We start from the raw sequence: 22,811 nt of genomic DNA on the forward strand, positions 1-22,811 counted from the left end.
TATGCCAAATCAAAAAAGCCAACATAAATATTTCGCTGAACACCGTATGTTCTCGGCCACCTTTAAATCCCTTCAAGTGCTTGGTTATTTACTAAGCTACAGCGGCCTGAAAACATTTTAGGGGCAGCCACTGTATTTTAAATTTGTTTTGTTATTTACTCGCAACAAGGGAAAGTACCTGTTTTCTGAAATATTCAACCAATCAAACTAGTTTTGTTATAAATTATTCTTTTAATAAACCCTAGTTAGGTGTGATTACTTCTAACACACTCTACATAGCTCATACGGACCTGTTATGTGCTATTAAATAACGCAAAATTCGTAAAGAAGATAGATACTGAATACTTCTGGTATAATTTGCCACTGCTTAACGATTTTTTAATGTAATAAATTAGAAACTACAAGCAATAAATAGAATATATGCTGTTCTAAATTAATTCAGAATTAATTAGGAAATTCCTCAACTTCACCACCTCTTATGAGAGATTGAAGTATGTATAAATAGCTTTTTAATATTAAAAAAGGGCAGTTCTCTCATTGAATGAAGAACTGGCATCTCGTTATTATTAAAAATAACTTATAACCTTGGGAGTTGCGTTTTGCAATTATTCTATAATATAACTTATAGATATCTTCAATTTGAAATTTTGATGAAGTTATTCTCATCCACAATCCTGTATTGATCTTCCCTGAAATTGAGCAAATCATCATAGAGCCTCTTAACGCTTAAGTCTCGAAGCTTGATTAGCACAGGTGGAATGGGGGCAGTATCTGCTTCCTGAGCTAAATCGTTGTAGTAAGATTCCTGGTCAGGACCCATCATATGCATTTGACGCTTGGTATAACCCTTAGCTTTACGGTTCTCTAGGTCTTGTTGGGTGTGCATTCGCATTTCTCTCGCTGATGGAAGTGACATGGAACCTTCCAGGTACTTACAGTAATACCTGGCCTAAAAATACGACAATAATGGGATTTTTAGTTAATTTTGAGTATCTACCTGTAAGTCAAACATTTGGAAGGTGCACACATTGAATGGTATTCCTACAAAGCACATGGTAGGCCTTTCTATATGGATCATGTGCTTGTAGAGAGGCTGAATATGGTTATCGTCAATGGTTATTTCACATGATTCATGAAGGAATGGGAAGCTGTATCTGTACCCTGTACAGAAAAGTATTGCGTCGAAACAACAACAAGATCCATCAACGAATTCCACCTATAAGGGTTTATTCGACGATAAGCAATTTTGGAGAACCCAAACGTGTGGTAAAATACCTTGTTGAAGTTGAGGATTCGTTGCACGTCCGGCCGGATTTCAACATTGGCTGGATATTGAGTTTTGAGTTCAGACATTCGATGACTTAGCACCACCTAAAAGAAAACTTTTCTCAAACAGTCGTTTCGGGTAATGATTTCCTTTCTTACGTGTTCAGCTACTCCGGATATATGCAGAGTTAAGTCAAGACCAGAAGGTCCGGCTCCCACGACAAGCACCCTTTGTCCCCGGAACTTCTCCGGATCCCGGTAATTGTGACTGTGATCAATGAGTCCTGTGAATTGTTCTTGACCTGTGAAAAATTTAAATTTGTTAAACTAGACATTGTACTATGCCGGTGATGTTTGGCCTTACCTGGAACTATGGGCATTATGGGGTCATTGTAGTGTCCATTGCAGATCATCACTGAGTCGTAATAATTAGTGAAAGATTTGCCCGTGAGCTTGCTCTCATATGTTAATTTCCATTTTGTGTCAGCTGGGCGAACGTCCATTACCATTGTATTAAACTGAAATCAAAAAGGTTATATCAATATTTTTTTGAAGATCATAAAATCATTTTTAGCATAACTTTTTACCTTAATGTAATCCGTTAAGTGGAACTTCTCAGCGTATAAGCTAAGGAACTCCAAAATGTCTGCTTGACTTAAATATGATCTCTCTTGTTCGGCAATAGGAAAATCGGGAAATCCCATTACTTCCTTTGGTAAATTGGTCCTGAAAGGGACATGCAATTATTCTATCTTGTGGCAAAAATAACTTGCTACAGTATGAGCTATCTATGGGGCAGAAGCCTCCCAGCAGGCAAACAGGTAAAGGTAATAGCAGGGTCATGATCAGTTTTTGGATCTAAGAAGAAAAAGGAAAAGGGTATCTTGTAATGTATAGAGTATATAGATATTCAGGGTGGTTAATGTAGATTGTACGTCACATAAAGTACTGGATTTTTTGAATTGCGAAATTCGGTGATTAATCGTAGCTGCGTCAGAAGAGCCGGCGGGAAAATCAGACGCCAGAGCATGGCCTCCGAGACCGGCAGATTTAGCGTTGATTGACTTTCTTTAAGTAGGAAGGAGGTAGTAGGACTTAATTTCTATGGAATTTCTCCTAAATTGTTATGCTGTTATTGCCATGGAGATAATAAAAGTAACAAAAACCTCCAATCTCGTCAAATTGGGCAATATGACGAGGGGTCATTTGCAGATATGTGTAACATGTACGGGCTGCCGGTATAAGAAATAATTGTTGTTTATGGGATCCAGTCGGGCATGTGTTTGTTAAACATATTTCTCTGCAAATACCGAGATATAGGATATAAAATTAATTAGTCCATTTATATAACACTTATTATTAAAATCATTTTCTCGTTCCTAAATTTAATACTATTCGTGATATTTATTGTCCTTAAATTTTTTATGCAAAATGCACAAATATTTTAAGTAGAAGGTGACGATAAAGCGATTATTGCAGGAAAGAAGACATTTACCGTGGTAGTTTTAGTGACCGTCATATCTTCTTAATGGACTTGAATCTGAATAAAACTTGCCCCATAACTGATAATTGACCAAATAAACAGAACTGTTTTAATTTTAGGATATTCCATAAATCAATCGTTACTGCAACACGAATCGAAATAGAAGGTAGCTTAATTGCTTTTATAATTTTCGATAAACGAACCTTCCAAAAGTCATATGGATAGTTAGCAGAATTCTTGGGATATCTCACGTAGGTAGATTAACAGAAAAACATTTAGGCTCACAGTGAAATGTTATAAAAATTAAGATAATAATTATATCCAGTTAGGTACTTACAGACGGAAACAACAGATTATTATTTTTATAACGGGGGGTTCACTAAGCCCAAACAACCACTACTGGAATAAATTGAAAAATCGAAAGAGGACCCTCCTTGATAACTATTGTATTCTCATCAGATCGAACACTTCATTCCGAGAACTTCCACCCTTAACGTATTTTCTAGCCCATCAAATAATAATAATAATAATGAATAATAAGTATTTAGTTAATCATTTCTGTCTCGTGAAAAGGGAAATTCTCTCTGAGTTTAGACGAGGCTCAGCAAAGGTGACCCGTTCAGCTCGGTATTTCTTATCTGGTATCTTCACCATGGCAATCACCATCTTTGAGCCCAACTTAAACAGATAATGATGACCCTGTGAGTCACTTATAAACCAATACCCACCCGGTTTAGGTTTATATTTTACAGATTTTGTTTGAAAAGGTTCAGCGGATTTAAAAATGATTAGAAACAGTTCTATCTTTCTGACCTGTTTATACAGGGCGTCTCAATAGAGACGGGTAAGACTATAACTCAGTTATTTATTAACGGATTTTGATGAACTAAAAATCAACTAAAATGATAGTTTTCAAACTACTAGTTAACGTTACAGTTCATTTTTTTAATTGAATTTCTACGTCAAGTGCGAACTTTAAAATTTCAAATAGATCTTTATGTATTTTTCATATTTTTGGATAAAAAATATTGTTCCGAATTTAATTATGTATGACAAGTTAATATTAAAACATTTTTTAATTGAGCAAAATTTCAACAATACGATTTATGTAGCCGCATGTATCTTAAGTTTGGATATTGCCAGTTACGTGACCATCTGTATCAAGGACCCTTTCATCTCATTCTATTGTATTATCTTGTGCAAAGACGCCTGACACCGTGGTCAAGTGACGCTCATATGACCCCCAGCGAGAAGGGACAAGGCACCGCCCTTAACTGTTGCAAACATGTTATTCTTTTTTATAATTTTTTATGAACAATTATGGTGTAAGTGTGATTATTGTAAATTAGTTCTTTAACGCAATAAAAATAGTTATTAGTTTTGTTATTGATGACAATTATCAAGTGCCAATTTCGATAAATACGTTGTTAAATGCAAAGGAAAAATCTTTTTTGTAATATTTAGACTAATGCATTAGTACTCAAAGAAATACATTTTTTTTATTTTTTCAGTAAAAAATTGTTTTCACGTTAAATTTTTACGCAAACAGCAGACAATTTTCTATTAAAAAATTAAAAAAAATTATGGAGTTTTATTTGAAATTTTGAAGTTGAAATCTGAAGCGAAAGAAGTTGAGTAAAAAAAAGAACTTTAGCGTTCCTTGGCAGTCGAAAAGATATGATTTCATTTGGTTTTAGTTCATCAAAATCCGGTCACAACTAAGTGAGTTACAGCTTGGCTCGTTTTTTTTTTAAAGACGCCCTGTATGATTATACTAAATAGTGGTAAAATTTGAATGTATACTTCTGGATGACTAAAAAGTAGAAGCAGATGCTGTACCTTCATGATAAAGCTGATTCCTGTTTAGGGTGTGGGCTCTGAGAGCGATGAATATAAAAAAAAACGGATTTTGAAACCAACAGCGCTACAAGAATTTCAACTGATCTTCAACGCGCAAACGCTACGCCCTCAAAAATTTCATCAAAAGTACACACTTTTTAAGCCCTATAATTCAGTTTTAAAAAATACATAATATTTTTGCTTTATATAGAAAGTTTAGATAAACGCGGTTTCGATTGAAAAATCTCTAATAACTAGAAATGTATGTCGTGATCAAATGAAGGTGATAATTCGCTCAGACATTTTGGCTGAGATGACTAATTTTCTCATATCGTCTTGGATATTTTCAAATCGATTCAATGTATGGAATTTGTAACATCCATTATCAAATATCAATACCCTAATGAACTTATTACTTAATAGATTTTTATTATTTGTTTTTTTTTTATATCACACTGTTGGACTATTCTATTCTATCTTGTGTAAAACCAGAAATATACCAATTGAAACGAGTTAAACATGATAAGTTACAAACAATCTATGGTCATGTCAATAACCATGTACAATGATAAGTTTAAGTAGTCCATTCCTTCGGTAAACATCCAGTAATTATACTAATAAAAATCTATTAAATGCAACCGCAATCTCATGAATACGTGCTGGGGCTGATATAGGTATTATCAATATTGGAATTGCAACAAAAGTTACAATATATTAATAATGTGTCATAAATAACTAACAAAGTATGTACAATTATATTGATTTTATAAAAAGTTTATTATGTCTATACCGGATGGCCCTTTTAACCTGACAAATCGGAAGATCTCGAAAAGCACACATCTCATTGAAAAAAGTTTCAAGTGATACCCGTTTGTCTCGAAGGGGCTCATTCGATGACGCAAAACACGACTCCTCAACCCCACGACATGCGGGCGGGGGTAACTTTGAAGTCTCAAACGGCAACCCCCATTTTTGATTGCACGTTTGGGTTCCACGACGAAAATGACGTAGGGTTTATTTGAAACTTTTTCTCAGAACAATACGCTTTATCGTGATTTTCGAAGAAAGTACTGTATCTTTTGGTTTTTAAATGAAAAGCTGTTTTTTTTGCATTCGATAGACTTCAAAAAACAAAAGTGCCTGTGAAAAATAATTTTAATTTCATTTTTTATTCAGTGTATAAATAAACTTTTAACACAAGAGAACTTCAGGTTAGTTCAGGTTAGTTCAGGTTAGTTCAGACTAGCGTCCCTAATTCTTTTTGTCATGTCTTCCGGCATTGTGCGTGCCGTTGGGTGCGTTTTTTCTTCGAGATGGCCCCATAAGAAAAAGTCTAGTCGAGCAAGATCCAGCAGTCGTGCAGGCCAATGAATAGGTACGTTAAGTCTGATGCATCGATTGGAGGATATTCACGATGAAAAAAATTCTCTGGAAGCTAAGGCTCAATGAGCCGGGCAACCATCATACTGAAAACACATCGAAGGCCGCCTGTTGAAATTAACATCTTCCAATAATAAAGGCAAATCTTCGTTCACTAAGTTTGATGCTTTACTCCATTCAATGAGCCATCAATGAAATATAGATCGATTATTTTGTTGTCAAATATTCCACACCAAACGTTTGCAGACCATGGTCGTCGATTAACCACTACTTGTCGTGTCCAGTCAGGATTTTCCATAGACCAGTGGTGCATATTTCTTCAATTTACTTGTTCTTGATGTGTGAAATTGGCTTTATCCGTTAAGAGAATAAATAAAAAAATATGTATTTTCGTTCATTTTTTTTACAATTCTCATTTACAAAGATGCATGCCAGGGCTATAATCATTTTGGCTCAGTCCTTGGTGGACCGAAATGCGGTATGGATGATATTTCAAATTGTGGAGACTTCTCACTACACTTGTCTACAACATTCCTGAATCTAACCATAATCTTGTACTTACATTTTCGTTATTTTCATGAGTTACTGTTTTTGAACGCGATTTTTTCGGAGGTTTAAGACATCCAGTTTCTTTAAAAACCTTTACAACGCGATGACACGTGGGAAAGGGATAGCGTTTTTCTAATAGGAAAGCGACCCTTATAAGCTTTGACAGCAGCCTAACAATCCTAAGACGCCTCATATGTAAAAAGCGTTCAATTCTTATATCATTAGATAATGCCCTCATGGTGAAAATTAAAAATCAAAAGATACGGTAATTTTCTTCTGGAAAAAGAATAAAACTTATTTTCCTGATTACAGCGTCATCTGTCGCGAATCGGATATAGTTAAAAAAAAACTACTTAATTTTCATCGTTGAATCCGAATCTGCAGTAAAGAATGGAGGATGCCATTTAAGATTCCAAAGTTACCGTCGCCCCACCCTAAGGTGCTAAGATTGAGGGGTTGTGTTTGGTGTGATTGAGTGGAACCCTTTGAGACACAGAAATCCCACTTGGGACTTCTCCCAATCCAATAAGTTATTTTTTAGATATTCTGATCCATTAGGTTAAATGGACTATATGGTACCGTGAAACAATGAATAGAGGAACTAAGTACTGGTGGTAAGTAGATGTTATTACGCGAATTCGACAATATTGATAACATTCGGCCGACAAAATACAATTATAAATGACAGCCTTTGAGCGGAATAGTCTTAGGATTAAAGACTAATTATTACTGCTGGTAGCTTTTCCAGAAGTATAGCGTCAATTGAAACGAAAAAAGGCTCTATTTCTAAATTAACAAGTACTTTATCTATGCACTATACTTGGTACGTAATTGGACTCTTCGAGCAATAGAGAAAGATTACTTTTCAGGTTAGAAGCTCTGAAGCTCAACCGCGGCAATTTCAAAGCAGTTAGAATCTTTACCCTCAAATTCCAAAAAAATATTGTCGACTCTCACCAAGAGAGAAAAATGAACTATAGCGAAAGTAACCCTAAACGCATATACTTATGCCCAATAACCGGCACACCTACAACCATTGCATCAGTCGGAAGTCTTGGCCGTGCTGGTTAGGCAAATGTCACTTTTGTGACGGGCAGTCGCTTGTATTTGGTCGAACTATATCTGCTTTGGTCACTGTATATGACTGTATAGTCTGTCTATAGAGGATTAGTGAATTTCTTAGTTTCCATGGAAAATTATTTTACAGATAAAGTTCCTACATTTTTGGACTGTTAGCCCTTAGGGTGACTAGGTCAAAGCCCTGGAAATTTCTTCCAGAAGATTATAAATAATTTTTAAAAAAATTGTGCACCACTTGCTAGAAGGTCTCTTAATACTGTCTGGTGATGGACGGCTTTGATTGCGTCTCGCGCATGGATTGCTAAGTTCATGTCATAAGATGACTTTTTCCTTGTTGTTTAACGTCCTGTAACACTTCCATAAAACACTTTACATTATAACATTGTTAAGAAGGTTAAAGTTATAATGATTTTTTAAAAGTTATATCGCATATCATGTTTTTCACTTTGAACTGACTTAAGTACAGGAGATTTATCTGGATGACAACCGAGGAAGTGATCAATGCTTTGCACTGATTTCATCGTTTTACTGGAACTGAGTCAAAGATTGGTCAGAATGTCGGTTTCCATGGTAACGAAGTTGTTGCTGTGGTTCAGATAACTTTACAGGGGGACAATTTCCATAGAGTAACAAGAATTAATGTTTTTACTCGTTAAAATTATTTCATTATGTTAATGTTAATGAGTTGCCTGAAAAATTACTAGTGCCGAAAGAATTATTGTTAGCCAATGAGTAATCTATTTATTTATTTTCAGATTAAGTTTAAAAAACTATTAGTTGATAGATAAAAATAAATTCCGGCTTTCTCTAGACCTATTAGCGGTTACAACGCGAATATATTTTTTAAATTATTATACTTATTTTTTTCACGAATAAATATCGTATAAATAATGTGTTAAATTGTACTAAATTTTATTTAAAAAAATTCAAAATAGTACGTACTTCGTATGTAAGTAAATTTTAGTTATAGCATGATAGACGTGTTACTATATTGTGCCAAGGCGCCATTAAACGATGTAATGAATAAATGTTTTACTTCGTTAACGAGGATAATTCACCAAAGGAAAATTAACATAAAATATCTAGCAGATATCTACAGTGTTGTTCTATAGTTTACGTTTTGGGCTCGTTTAAATAATATTTAATTTATTAATAGAAAAACGATTTATTTTCGCACATGTTGTTAACAAGACTGGCATTAGGTACTTTCTATTTCCTTGAAAATTCATTTTAAATTCCTTATGATTTTGATGCAAATCGGCTTATGAAATCATAATAAATTTAGTCCCCGTTGTAATTAACATGGAATTAAAATAATTACTTTTCTGTTACGGATTTAAATTTTTGTGCCTTATAGCTATTTTACAAAAAATCTAAGAAAACACAAAGTGGGAGCCTCAATAAAGCAAAAGTGTTTAGTAAAATTTCAGCTCTCAGCTGTCCGAAAGAGAAGATCGTGAAGTTGAAGGAACCCAGTTTCCCACATTGATCTATTCGGCTAAAAGAAACTTCGAGGCAGCACTTATTTAATAATACAAAATAGTTTTAACGCACCAATATTTTTCACGTTTACACTATATGAGTTCGAAAAGGCAAAAACTGATAAGTTAAAAAAAAAAAAGTAAAATCATCAAATATCTTCAGTCGGTGGCGGAAAAACCTTATGGACAAAATACCGCATTTATTGAGGGGAAAGCACAAAAAGTAAGGAAAACCTGCCATGGATGTTAAAGTATTTTTAACCGTTGAAAGCGTTATTTTTCCGACAAAGTTATCGAAAGTTCGATTTTCTAGCACCAACATTTTTTTTGTTAAACTCCTTTGTCATTTAAAAATCCAAACTTACCTTAATCCTTTATACATCGCAGAATATACGGGATAGCCATACCGATCCTTCCCAACTTCATCGGTGTACACCCAGGTCCCACCAAGCTGGGACCTCATCTCGAAGACATCCAACTCAAATCCGGAGGCAGACACGTGCCTGGCCGCGGCCAATCCGGCTGCACCAGCACCAATGATCGCGACACGCATTTTCAAATGGTATAAAATATAAATAAATGAAAATAAACTAATTAAGTAACAAAGTTTATATACGACTTTCGGTTCGCTGGTAAAAGTTTGAACCGTTTTCAGCGGTTCGTACTGCGTGAAAGTGAATGAGAGAATGAATGGTGATTCGGTGGCGTATTGGTTTTAAATGTGTTTCGGATGATGCAAAAGAATTGGTTTAATGATAAGGAATTTAGTGATGGTCTAGTATAAATGATTCATTATGAGAATTTTTTATTTATATGCATTTAAAAAGCTGGTTTCACCTTTACTTGCTACCAAAATTGCCGAAATACGAGTACGAAGATATTCCTCGATACGCAAATCAAGTTAGATCAAATCTGGAACGTTTTCATCCAGTTTTATCAATCCAAATGTTCTTTAACGATTATGTATATGTTTAGACCTACATACTGTCCTCATATAGAACGTCTCTCCCTATATACTATAGTTATTGCAAAATATCACGAGGATACGATACCTTCACAAAATTATCCGTTTTTCCTTTTATTTAATGACTTCTTAAGTACATTCGCGTTTCAAAATTATTTGTATGTTGCTAATTAGCGTCCCTCGTGATAAACATAAAAATAAGCGGATTTCACTTAATGAAGCCCATATCCTTATTTTGTTGAAAAATACTGCCATGTCGATCTTTACCATGATTGTCTTCATCTCAGTTCTATAGGTCAGATTTAAACTGGCTAATGAATTTCGATATTCGTATAAAATGTTTTTGTTCAAACAAGAACGAATTCAGTTGATGTGGAAATAAAAGCAGTAGGAACGTTCAGAGGTGGCGTTTCTTAGGGCCTTGATGATCACATGGCAGGTGCCACATATCCATTGATTTCGTTCCTGAATTCGTTCAGAAAGTAGTAATTTCTAATTATTCAATTGAATTTTTCACCCTTTCAAAATGTTTACAATTGAACTGACAGTTTTCTATTAATCTAGCTGATCACTAAGCGAATTTCATTTCCTAACTGGTTATAATATTCATTTCGTAACATCTATTTCATAACTCAGTTTAGACCAGCTTCAATATTTCTATGATACAGCAGTGCAAAAGGTTTTTTCCACTAATAGCTTTAAAAGACAGCATTGCCACACCTCTTGAGAGTAACGTCTCTTTTAACTTCATTAATACACGAGGTGGCTGGCGAAAAACGAATTCTGGGCCCTGTACGGGGCCAACAAGGTTAGATCGTAATAAGATTGTACATCAGTGTATCTCAAATGTCAACCCATGAATTTACAAGAGAAATTATTATATCGTTTTTACCGATAAGTGCGAATAATAAAAAGTGTTTTGCTAATCTTTAGGTTAAATTTGTTCAATTTACAACAAGTAAATTAAAGGTAGTAAAACGTTTATGATGGAAAACTTAATAATAATGCCTCTTTATTTCGAAATGTTGGAAACAAATATTTTTTGATTGTTAAGAACATGGAACATCGGTTAACGGAGGAGGGAAATATGAACCGTAAAGATAAGACAGTAAATTTTCAATTCAATGAAACCTCAACCCATTGAGTTGTACCTACCAGATGGGAGGTCTGATAGAAAGACCTGCAAAGTCGCCCGATCTGACACCACTTGTTTTTCCATTTGAAAAATTGCATTTGTCTTGGGAAAAATGGTTTACTTCAACGTACCACTAAATAAAGCCAATTTAAGCCTTGTAAATGTTTAAAAAACTAATAAAACAGTTTAGAACTACACGGGTCGCATTTTGAGCACTTAAAAAATTACTTGTTCTTGTTGGTTCTTATGTAGGTAGGTTAATTCAGGTTAGCTTACTTAATTTATTACTAAGAATTTAGAGTTACATTTTGTTATTTGTAACTGCCTCGCAAATAAAATAATTTTTCCTAGCAGGGAGGGTCCAGATAAATTGAGTCTCTGTATGTTAATCTTTGCCTTACCCAGGTTCATAGACAGACCTCTAGCCTGTTAGAACCTTTATTGAAATTTCTTTTACCATCGAGATATAGGGCAATTTTAAGCTTACCCTTAACAATTTAACGCATTTAAACAAATTTTGAAGTTCACAATTGTTATTATTAGCGAATGTGCTGCTACAAAAACTGTTTTTAATTGCACAAGGAACGTGCAGACTAATTGATCACTTTCCAATCCGAGCTTTGAGGAGGGAGGGCCGAAAGCTAATGTGGGAACACCGACTCCAAAACCCCGGGTAGCAGGGATGATGGAAAACAAGCAACGTGGGACTGATGCTGCAATGCTGCCCGTGACATGATCAAAGAAAAAACGAAAGAGCCGACTGAAAAGGAATGGAAAGGTGGAATTTTTGGAATGCAGCAAAGTATTAAAAAGAAATAAACAAATGAACACCGAATCGAATTTCCCTGACCCAGGGACAGTTCTGGTGTGGGCACAGGACAAGAGGGGAAAGTTCCCAATCAATTGTAATGTTTCGAGCAAAAAACCGTTGTAATACATAGCGTCGATGAGGGAATAGTTACAGTTAATAATATTTTATTTAAAAAATATACTTTACAAATTCTTGGTATTAACACATATCGTATTTGCCCTGCCTGGTTTTTAAATTACAATAACAATAGATATGTAATTGTTTAGGACTGGTCGAAGAAAATAGGACATTTTTGCAATTACCTACCTGGACACTATAAATCACCCTGTAAAATGCTAAAATTATCATAGAGTAATGCTCATTTCGTTGGTGCGTGTTTTAGATTCTTATTGAGTAACCGCATACAAAGATTAGTTTTTATTGCATCAGGTTAGGACAGGACAGTACTGATCAACTTTTACAGGTTTGAGAAAAAGCGTAAACGTTTGGCGGCCAAAGAAATATGAATTTTTGTTTCGCAAGTCAAATCTCGAATCTCCGTCGTTTCCTCAAAATTTACATTTTTTCGTCCAGTCACAAATTCAATGATTTCTTCATTTTGGAAAATTCATTGTGTTTGACCGCTTCCCCACACCTCAGTAGTTTTTACTGATGCTGTGGGACAAATGTAGAAACGTGAATATTAATGAAAAAATAAAATTAATTGATTCGATTTCATTAACCTCGCGCCATATTTCAAAACAACCAGAAATTATCTGCTTTTGTAAACGGTTCTGAAATTTTAAATTTAGTTCGATTTTCAGCAGTGCTAATATGTACCCTATCGATTGATCTAAATATTTATCAATCTGATGACGTGATCAGTATTCTGGAAAGATTCCGTTTTTGTTGTAAAATTTATAGAAATTATTGTTCACCACCTTTTGATATAAACAAAATTTTCGTCATTGACCTGTAAATGTTTTTGTTGCGATATGTGTTTGATAGGAAAATAGAGACGTTTGAATGTATGTTTACTCGGACGGTCAACAAAAGCTTCATTAGGGATATTTTGTTGGTGAAATTCCTGAGAATATTGCTCAATGAAAAGAGCTTGCAACGTTTCGTAATGAGCAATTCCGCTCAACTTTTAAATATTATTTCAAATCAATATTATACATAATTTGGGGGGTACCCAGCAGTGCGAATCAATTTTACCTGTTTGAAACTTCACTCTTCCAATGAAAATTTTCCTCGAAACAGATACTTTTCGTGAGCCTTCAGAATGGTCCATAGGCACAAGAAGGAGAAATCATATGAATACTTTTTTTTTTCATACCGAACAAATTCATTACATACTTTACAATTAGAGGATGATCTATATTAAACGTTGTGCGAATTCGTAAGTGACCACTTCAAGCTTCGCGAAGCGCCAAAAATAATAAGAGATAGGCTATCTGCCTAAGTAAACATGACTTAAAATACTTTCAGACATCCTCCCAGACATTTCCTATTACGTTCGCACACCATACTATTGAATCAGATAAGTTAATGTTTCTGATGCAATAAGTCGAAGCCTAAAGATAAGCGCAGCTGCTTTTGCGATTCGATTCAATCAGCAGGTGAGGACGCGAATGTTACAAAGTAAATAATTAGGTTGGTGGCAGTAAACGAAATCAAGAATCAATAAATAAACTTGATAATTTAACGAGAAACGTTGGAAGTTTAGGATTTTTCATCACCCAGATCACTTCTCCTTCCTGTCTATTTCTCACTCCTCGTTCTAAGTCCTTAGTTCATCATGGCATCTAAAACATCGATCAACAATGTATTGAACCGAATATGGCATCCAGGAAGGCACGAATCTTGATTTTCTTGTTTAGGTATCAATATAAATTAAAAATACGGAAATACCTCGATAACTGGTCATTTTAAAGGGTGTTAAACCGTAAAAAGCCTTGTGCGGCAAATAACGAGTCAAATACTCGGAATTGTATTTTTATTTTTATTGTTTGTGAATACATTTTTCAAGTTCACATGAGAGCAGTCGACAACAACATATGACTCGTGAAAATCATTTAATTAAAGTGAATCAAGTTTTACATAAAAGACGTTGTACTTCTTAATTAAGATGGCCACTTAGCGCTATGAATTTAAATAAGAAGGCACTTCAGAAATTTTTAATTACAGAATTTTTCATACCTTAATTAAACATTTTAGCATTTTTCATGAACTTTTACATAAACCGATGACTAGGTTCCAACCATCTAGGAGCACAGTCAGCCTTGCTCTCCTCAGGCCAGTGCTCAAGATAGTTTACCAAAAATTATTCCTCACTCTAAAACCGTTTTTGATTTCCATATAATTTGAACTATTTCTTTTTTCAAGTTTTGATTACGCAGTGAATAGAAGGCCGTAAGATGCTCAAATCACCTCAGTTTCGTATGATGAGTTGATCCATGCCTGCAGTCAAGACCCTGATTCCATGGGAATACACGTTGGGGACAAATACATTTTTTGTGAGGCTGAATGCTAAAAGAATTTCAACGTAATGTTGTAATTTTTTGCAATGTCGACAAAAATGTTTTTCTCAGTCCCACATGTTTCCATGGAATCGCAGTCCAGGTGTAAGGCGTGTTATGGTCAATATAGGAAGCCACACCAGCCATGTATAGTTGTTTTCCGGCGGGTCTTACCACGTTGGGAAAAAATATCACCTTGTAGATTTGATGACTTTATTGTCTGTCCTGGTAGCAAATGACGCGTCACAAATACTCTAAAAATTTCAACCGAATATCTCAAAAAGTGTAGGCGCTATTACAAGAAAATAAATTTTTAAATATTAACGTCCTGTATCTTCGCAACGAAGTATTCCCGGGCCTATATCCTTATGAATTTTTTGTTACACAGGGTGTTTCAAAAAGATGGCCCAATGTCAGCGAGGTTATAAAGGACATTGTAGGAGACAGATTTTGCGTGTAAATCCCCAGTTGGTACTGAGGCGTTTTGGTTCTGGAATCATTTTTATTGAAAAATGCGATATTTTTTCATTGACAGTAAAACACATCGATACTTAAGTGATTTATTAAAGATTTATTGAAGATAACGCAAAAATTATTCATTTATAATAATGACATTTATAATAATGACATTTATAACAATGACATTTATAACAATGACATTTATAACAATGACATTTATATAAATATATATGTATTATAATATGATCATTTGTAATAAAAATTCGGAATGATCATCCCTCATATCAATATGTAAAATTGTCGAACCACGATGAATCATCTCTAATAGTTCCTCGTGGGGGTTTCGTATATCGCGGGCTTGATGTAACCACAGAGGAAAAAACCCAACGGGGGTTATTTAAGTTTAAAATTACCAACGATTTCCTCACTTGTTTGAGAGTTTCTCTATTCTTGTCCCAGTTTGTTATTTATATTTTGAATATATTTTTTGTTTTTGGTCGCAAATCGCCAAGAATTTTTCTTAAATTTATACGTCTGTATATGTTTAATAATTTCCAGATTCAGTTTGGTTCAAAAGAATTTATTCAAAATCACTGAAGTTTCTCTACTTTTGTCCAATAGTGTAGCTCAAAAGTAAAGCTTTTTGAAAGCCTCGTATTTTGGCTACGATATGCCCGGCAGCATAGCGTAAATAACCCTGTATTTATTTACGCGCTCCTATATCTTTTCCTACGGTTTCAGCGAGTTCATAAAACATGATAGCATTCAATTCTGACACAATTTCAACTCATGGACCGAAATAAACAGTCAACAAATTATAATAGATAGAAACTATTGAAATTGTTGCTTCGATTAATTGTTGTCCCTATTTATATTAATTAAATCTGCTCTTGCAAATCTCTTCTGTAATTACATCATACACTCAAACATCGTTCACGTCTTTTATTGCAAATTGCATGCCTCATACAGTATTTCATTTCTCAATATACTTTTTTTTTACGTTTTCTTATTATTGTACTCAACAAACACAAAATACACTTGCGAAATCCAGAAAATTAGAGCGAGACGATTATTCTTATCGAGAACCATAGCATTAATAAAATAATTGACATAATTTGGAATCATTCTAGATTTATCCAGTTCAATATAATTTTACGGAGTTGGCATTTTAAGTAATCGTTTTGGTTCAGTTCATAAGGTTCGATTTAATTAACGCGCCTTAGCAGCATTTAATTTTATGCGTAATAAAAATGCAATCAAAAGATACAGTTGAGTATTAATTAGGAGTTTAAAAAACTGGTAATGTCGAGTTTGTTATGTCTTGTGCAAGGACTGTGTAAGAAGGCCAATGCACGTTGATAAGATAAAATAATTTTACAACAAAATAACAAAAGGTATTTTGTGTAGCATCTGAATAAAACGGCAACAAGTGTGTTTCACGAACCATGTAAAACGGACCTCTATGTGAAAATCCATTAAACGATATGCCATTATCTATATTCCTCAGATCGTTCAATGCCTCCGCCTACCTAAAGGAGAGGCAAAGCCTCAGCGAGCCATCGCAACCGGATAGGCGAGCAGCAGGGAGACTGCGAACTATCCAGGTTTGACACTCCAGGCAATTCTAGAGTGGCGAGGTCAGTGGAATAAGGTACCATTTCTTGACCTCTCGATCTGGAGTTCACGCAAGCAAAAAAGCGTGAATTTCCACATCACACAGGCCCTCAGCGATCACGGTAACTTTAAGCAGCTCGCGCGTAACTTAAGCACTGCTGAGCACCGCATCTTTCAATGCTCCCATTCCCGGTATCAAAGGGAAACTCTCAATGACAGCGTGAGAGTACTGACTTCTGAAACCGTGTTAGCAGGGATGACAGAAAGCGAAACAACGTGGGATCGATGTGGCAACGTCATCTGTCACATCATCGAAGAAAAGAGGAGAAACGAACGCGTCACCGAGAGCTGAAGAAACTTGTTCAATCAAATAGATCAAATGAAAAAAAAATTATCGAAGGAAATCGAACTAGACTTCTTTGATTCGGAGAGAGGCTCAATCTTTCAGGGACAGCTCCGGTACGGGTACGGGACGAAAAGAAAAAAACTACTCTGTTTCTTAGTGGGTGTGGACTTTCGGGAAATTCCATACTACTGGCCAGAACACCAGAGTGGGGCTCTATTGAAGATTTTCCTCGTGACAAAAAAAGTCCACTTGTGAAAATGTATCGCTTTGTGCGTTTTGATTGATATGTAAATAATTATTTGCGTTAGATAATCATCATATTGTTTTATCTTAATTGAGGTAGATATGTGTACATATTATTCACGCCTCTGGGATCGGAAATGCTTCAAATTCTTCATCGTTAAGGACCCTGTAATTATATCTTCGACCTTTCTTCTTTAAGTGATATTTAAACATTAGTCCTATAACTGGCGGTACCCCTCTGATTTGAGCTACGTTTTCTAAATCCTGACAGTACTCAAGTTGAAAAAATCCTATTTCATGGGCTAACTTTTTGGGTACCCCGAGCTCATCACGTTGTTTTCTATCTTTTAGGAGATCGTCATACATTTCTTCCTTAGATATCAAGCAGAGCCCCTTTAAAAACGCCAGATAAAACCTCACCTGAAATTTGTGGTGTTAGTGAAACTGCGTCGTGATTTTTTGCAGGCTCTAGAAGACTTTTAAAATTTTGGTTTTTTAAATTGTTTTTACAGCGAAGTTCCCAGAACTACAAAATTGGACGTTTTCATATTCTTAATGATACGGAAAATCTGATAAGATCTTTTAAATGCCTCATAAAAAGGTGTCTTTTTAATGTTTTTTTAAAATATTTCTGCCATGAATAGTTCTTGAATTATTGACGAAAAATGGAAATCTAAATATGCGGTTTCTTTTGGCAGATTTAAGAAAACGGTTGTTCATCATAAAAATTACGAAGCAACATTTCGTTGACCCTTAAGTAGCACAATTTTTTCCCAATTTAACCAAGCTCGCATCTCTTGTCGTTTAAGATATTGCCATTGTGCACACTGTGTAATACTGACCTGAATTGCAAATAAAGGAAAGGGGCATACACGTGTTGCAATTGAAATGATTGCCATACTGGGGTGTTCGATATTGATTATATGTTTGTAAAGTGGGTAAACCCAGTTTTCGTCCACTTCTATTTTACATCTTTTGCTTAAAAATGGGAATGTTGTTGCAAAACCTGCGTGAAAAAGTTATAACTTTAAATGTCGCTAAAATTTTAGGTGGTGGCCAAATATCAAAGAAGTTTTGGAGAAGGCACTAAAGAGTGAATTTCTACCTGTGCAGTAAATGATAAATTCTACTTCTTCTTCGCTTCCATCAGCAAAAAGCACAGTACTTTCCTTAATCTGTGAGACCTCGGGCTTAGTAATCGACTTATCTGAAGAATGTCTTCCAAATGCTTCGTCTTTTCGAAAACTGAAATACACCTGCAAATGGTTTTAATTTCAGGGCCAGTTGATTTTTTCCAGAACAGTACGTCGTGTATTAAGAAGGAAAATAACATATTCTCGGCCGATGTTACAAATCGGTCGATGAAGTGCAATCAAGGCTAGCATGCCTTAGAAGCTGAGAATATGATTTTTCTATCATATGGATATATTGTTTCTTCCGCAATTCCGGATTAATAAATAAATGATTAAAATATGTAAATTTCGAACATCAATATGGGAACAGTTGGCGCTGCAACGGGGATTGCAGAAAAACTCACCTAATCTGAACTAACCTTGTCTGCAACTTGGCTAACAATTCTAGCAAAATCCACCCCCGAAGGACCTCCACCCAAAACCAACACCTTCATGTTTTTGAATTTGTCAGGTTTCTTAATGTAATGACTATGGGAACTTTTATCCTTGAAATAGTTCATTCCTTCAATGGATGGAATAATCGGCTCATAATAGTGACCATTGCAAACTATGACTCCATCGAAAATATTCGTTATAAGTTTATTGTTTTTAAGATTTCGAGTGTTTATTGTCCATTTGTTATCTTGCCTTGGATCGACAAATTCCACTTTGTGATCGAACTGAAATATACCAATTACCGAAAAAATCCATCTTAGGTAAGGATCATTAAAATGGATGAAGTTGTACATATTCTCGGGGGCTGACTATAGAATTATTATTAATGTAACTTTGAAAGATGATTAGTAATTTAAGATCTAATTTCATCATTTTACCGCACATTTTATCTATATTTTTTTTACTTGACTTATTACGTCAGCACGCAGAGGAGAAAAGTATCTAGTCGTCACATAGAATCAGAAAAAAAGACCTGTGTGTCTCCTATATTAAAGTTTTTACCTTAATGTGACTTAAGAGACCGAAATGTTTAGCATAATCGTCTAGATACTCGATAACGTTCCTTTGAGAAATAAATGAGCTTTTCTGTTCCTTATAGGGAAATCCGTCAAGCTCCATTAATTCCTTGGGAAGGTTTGTACTAAAATTCTTTACTACTTTCAGATATAAGGCTCAACTTCGAATTTCATCGCTTACACGAGGCCTTGGTACATTGAAGAATGTTGAGACAAAATATTGGCCTCATCGATATGATCGTAATAATTCCAGGTACCCCCAACTTTCGATCCTTGTTCGAATGCCTCACATTCTATTCCCTCGTCCAAGCACTGTTTGATTGAGGACAATCCTGCCGCCCCGCATCCTATAATGGCCACTCTCATTTTGAGGACGCGTCTCTGTTGAAAATAATATAAAATGCTTTTCTACAAACCACCTAAAAGGAGCTTTATATTATCTGATGACATTTGATAATACAAGATTACGCTTGAAGACATAAACTTATAGACTAAAGCCCGCTTTTTGAAGCTTCTGGTACCTTTTCTAACACAATAATTTCCATAGAAGCTGCAAAATCAGGCTACGCGCTAATATTTCCATCTTCATGGAAATAATCTTCCAGGTAAAAATTACTAGGAGTTGGAAAAATCGAGCCAAACAGATTGGTAAATAAAAAATATTGAATGATACTGTCTACTTACGATACGTGCTCTTGCCACAATCTCTCTAACAATGATTTCGCGTTTTCAAGGGAGCCTATATTATTTAATAAGCTATTATAAAATTTCCGTTGATAAGAAACCAAGTAATGTAAATACCTAATAATTGTATTATTTACAAATTTGATTATAAATATAAAATAACTAAATGCGGTATAGACTAGAAGAATTTCATTATGATGAATACAAAATGCTGGTCTGCGCATTCAAATTGACGAAGTGTGCGCAATCTTTTTCCGGGGTAGATTCCTGGTGGGGTAACATTTATTTAATTTTAATTTTTTTTATACAGGGTGATTCATTGGGGAATAGGCCGGACCCGACATAGGGGACAGTAAAATATAATGATTGGATCCAACATATCTTATATCAATTTTTTTTTCTTCTAATTTTAACCAGCTCCTAGAGGACACTAGTTCCAACTCATCGCGTCGGTATATTTGATCGTATTTTCCACGAGTGCAACTAAGATCAAATTCTATTCAATGCAATGAAAGAGCATCTATTTTTACACAAAAAAACGGTATCCTCGTTTAATTCCGATATCTTTCTTTGTTTAAGAGATTTTCACCCAAAAGCTAATTTGTTTCGCACCATCTAAAGTTCTCAAAAACGATGGTGGCTGCAGGTGCGCTAACATTTGAATGATGTTTTTCCACGTTGATGGATGGGCCGTGGCAGCGAATTTCCATGGCCTGGGAGAAAGCCAGGCCGATAGGTCAAACACCAAAACTTTATTTTTTTATTGTAAAAAAAATTATTAACCTTATTTTATTAATTTCCAAATGAATGTTTTGCCGCATTGAAGAAATGAAAAGCCATTAACAAACGAAAAATAAGCCGTATTTAAGCAGTTGTTCCAAATAACCATTTTCAGCGTTAATGCGCTTTACTATCCTTTTTCTCAAAAAACCTTTTTACTCTAAATTGCATATTGGCGTTACTCCTATTTCATCAGCTGCTTGTTGAATTTTTCGCCACAATTCTTTGCGAGTATTAATTGTCCCGTTGTTTACAATTGCTTTCGTACTCGATTATATTGAAAAGTCGAATGGATTATTGTCTGGGCTTCTTGCGGGCCGTGGGAATCCACTACGAAGACCGATCCACCGATGGGGAAAAATATTGTTCAAATGTTGGCGCACTTGCAGCCATCATCGTTTTTGAGGGTTCGAAATGGTACGACACGATTTAGCTCATCGATAAAAATCTTGTAAATGAAGAGAGATTAAACGAGAATTTCTTTTTTGGGGTAAAAATAGACGCCATTTTTTTATGTTTAATCGAATTTGACTTTAATTGTGCTCATAGAAAATATGACCAAATATACCGCAAGGGTGGGTTGCAACTAGCGCCCTCTAGGAGCTACGTAAAAATTAGATTAAAATTCTTACTTGGCACCTTGCAACCCCTAATTATACCAATTTTGATGTTAATGCTACGAAAACACAAAAAATGAATGAGGAGCTTTAAAATGTAATTTCAACCCTTAATACACTGTGATTTTAAAATACGCAACAAGGTGTAAGGTATATTGGGGGCGATCGTCATATTTGACGCGGAACATTTCTTACTCGTGCGTTAAGAGTTCCTTCCTTCATCCTACGTGTAAATACCTTAACGTCTTTTTACATCAACTGTAGCTTCTGCCTTTTGTTACGTCTCTTTACTACCTTTCTGTTGCTAGCTCAACAGTAGATTGTCATATTTACAGCGTGCTACTCATTTTACATTTTATTCAATAGATGCCATCTCCATTAAAATTCGTTCTACAGAAAAGTTTAAATCGGCAGATTTGAGGCACTTCTGAGGGGCATTCTGAATCCGGTGGAGTGCAAATAAAATTTATTAATGTATTAAATCCGTCGTTTTATCCCGATCCTGAAGAAAACGATTCGAAACACGTATAGTAATACCACAAAACGTGATATCTCCGCAATTCGCATAAAAAGGAGCATTTAATACGCTATTAAAATACAAGGGAGTCTTGCGGTAACCTCGGTGCAAATAACGCGTGTCTAGAGAGAGAGACTTTTTATCACTCCGTGTCCATAAAACTACAAAAGAATTCGAAAGATTCGTAATAACCATCTCGTTACTTGGTCAATACAGGGGCCCTTGAAGAAGAAACGTCCATCCTGAAAGCTCGCAATAATTCGAATCTGACCTAACTTTTCAGGGGGATTTTCAACTCAAAGCAAGGAAAAGAAGTACGAAGTCCAATTCTACCCCTTCTATTTTCAAAACCCCGAGCAACGAAAAAAAAGCTCAGCATTAACCAAAGCTCAGGAAACGATAACCGAGACAAGGAGCAAAACATCAGCAAGTATACGATATCTGTATTCGTCATTTTTCCACATATTCAACATCATCGCAATTACCGCCACCACGAGAGTCCAGATTGCCTACAAATGGGAAGAACTGAGCCTGAACAACAGGGATGTAATCATCAAGTAAGAGGCGAGCTTCTTGATTCTTGAAAAGGAACCAAAAAGAGCAGAAAATTGTAAGATCATGCAAATCACACCTTAACGTCACTACAGCAATGCAAAAACCATTTCGCAAAAAAATAATTTGAAAACAAAGAGAAATACCAACACTATTGATGAGACCCAAAATAGGCAATTTAAATGCATACAAGAGACTGAAGAGCGACGGTAACGTGCATTTTTGAGGAAGAGTTTCAGGACAGTCGCGTGTGAGCCGACAACACTTATTCTTCCTCTATGCCATCGATGAAACCCATTTGACCATACAGAAGGCTGCAAAGAACTAATTAAATGCAATACATGCCAAGGACCATACATAACGATGT

At 35.2% G+C, this 22,811-nt stretch overlaps 2 protein-coding genes across 7 annotated transcripts; both read right to left on the minus strand.

Annotated features, from left to right (window-relative positions):
* Positions 1-211: 211 nt before the first annotated feature.
* On the minus strand, positions 212-13,324 carry LOC136346803 (senecionine N-oxygenase-like). Of its 2 annotated transcripts, none has more exons than XM_066296249.1 (7): positions 13,186-13,324; positions 1,854-1,992; positions 1,631-1,784; positions 1,426-1,568; positions 1,276-1,371; positions 998-1,216; positions 212-949 (listed from the first exon to the last, which is right to left on the minus strand). In XM_066296249.1, exons 2-7 carry the CDS (start codon positions 1,968-1,970, stop codon positions 635-637), a joined length of 1,044 nt encoding a protein of 347 aa, XP_066152346.1. In that variant the 5' UTR covers positions 1,971-1,992; positions 13,186-13,324; the 3' UTR covers positions 212-634. The 2 variants fall into 2 exon arrangements, with proteins under 2 accessions (XP_066152346.1, XP_066152345.1); XM_066296248.1 differs by lacking the exon at positions 13,186-13,324 and adding an exon at positions 9,444-9,751.
* A 3,893-nt stretch (positions 13,325-17,217) lies between these two features.
* On the minus strand, positions 17,218-20,032 carry LOC136346802 (uncharacterized). Of its 5 annotated transcripts, none has more exons than XM_066296244.1 (7): positions 19,979-20,032; positions 19,476-19,713; positions 19,281-19,419; positions 18,704-19,003; positions 18,257-18,407; positions 17,994-18,157; positions 17,218-17,571 (listed from the first exon to the last, which is right to left on the minus strand). In XM_066296244.1, the coding sequence occupies exons 2-7, from the start codon at positions 19,658-19,660 to the stop codon at positions 17,269-17,271; spliced, it is 1,242 nt and encodes a 413-aa protein (XP_066152341.1). In that variant the 5' UTR covers positions 19,661-19,713; positions 19,979-20,032; the 3' UTR covers positions 17,218-17,268. The 5 variants fall into 5 exon arrangements, with proteins under 5 accessions (XP_066152341.1, XP_066152344.1, XP_066152340.1 ...); XM_066296247.1 differs by having other exon boundaries at positions 19,476-19,675; positions 19,979-20,005; XM_066296243.1 differs by lacking the exon at positions 19,979-20,032 and adding an exon at positions 19,816-19,908 and having other exon boundaries at positions 19,476-19,675.
* Between the last annotated feature and the right edge of the window lie 2,779 nt (positions 20,033-22,811).

The sequence above is a fragment of the Euwallacea fornicatus genome, chromosome 24 (genome assembly GCF_040115645.1).
Source record: "Euwallacea fornicatus isolate EFF26 chromosome 24, ASM4011564v1, whole genome shotgun sequence".
Classification (NCBI taxonomy): domain Eukaryota; kingdom Metazoa; phylum Arthropoda; class Insecta; order Coleoptera; family Curculionidae; genus Euwallacea; species Euwallacea fornicatus.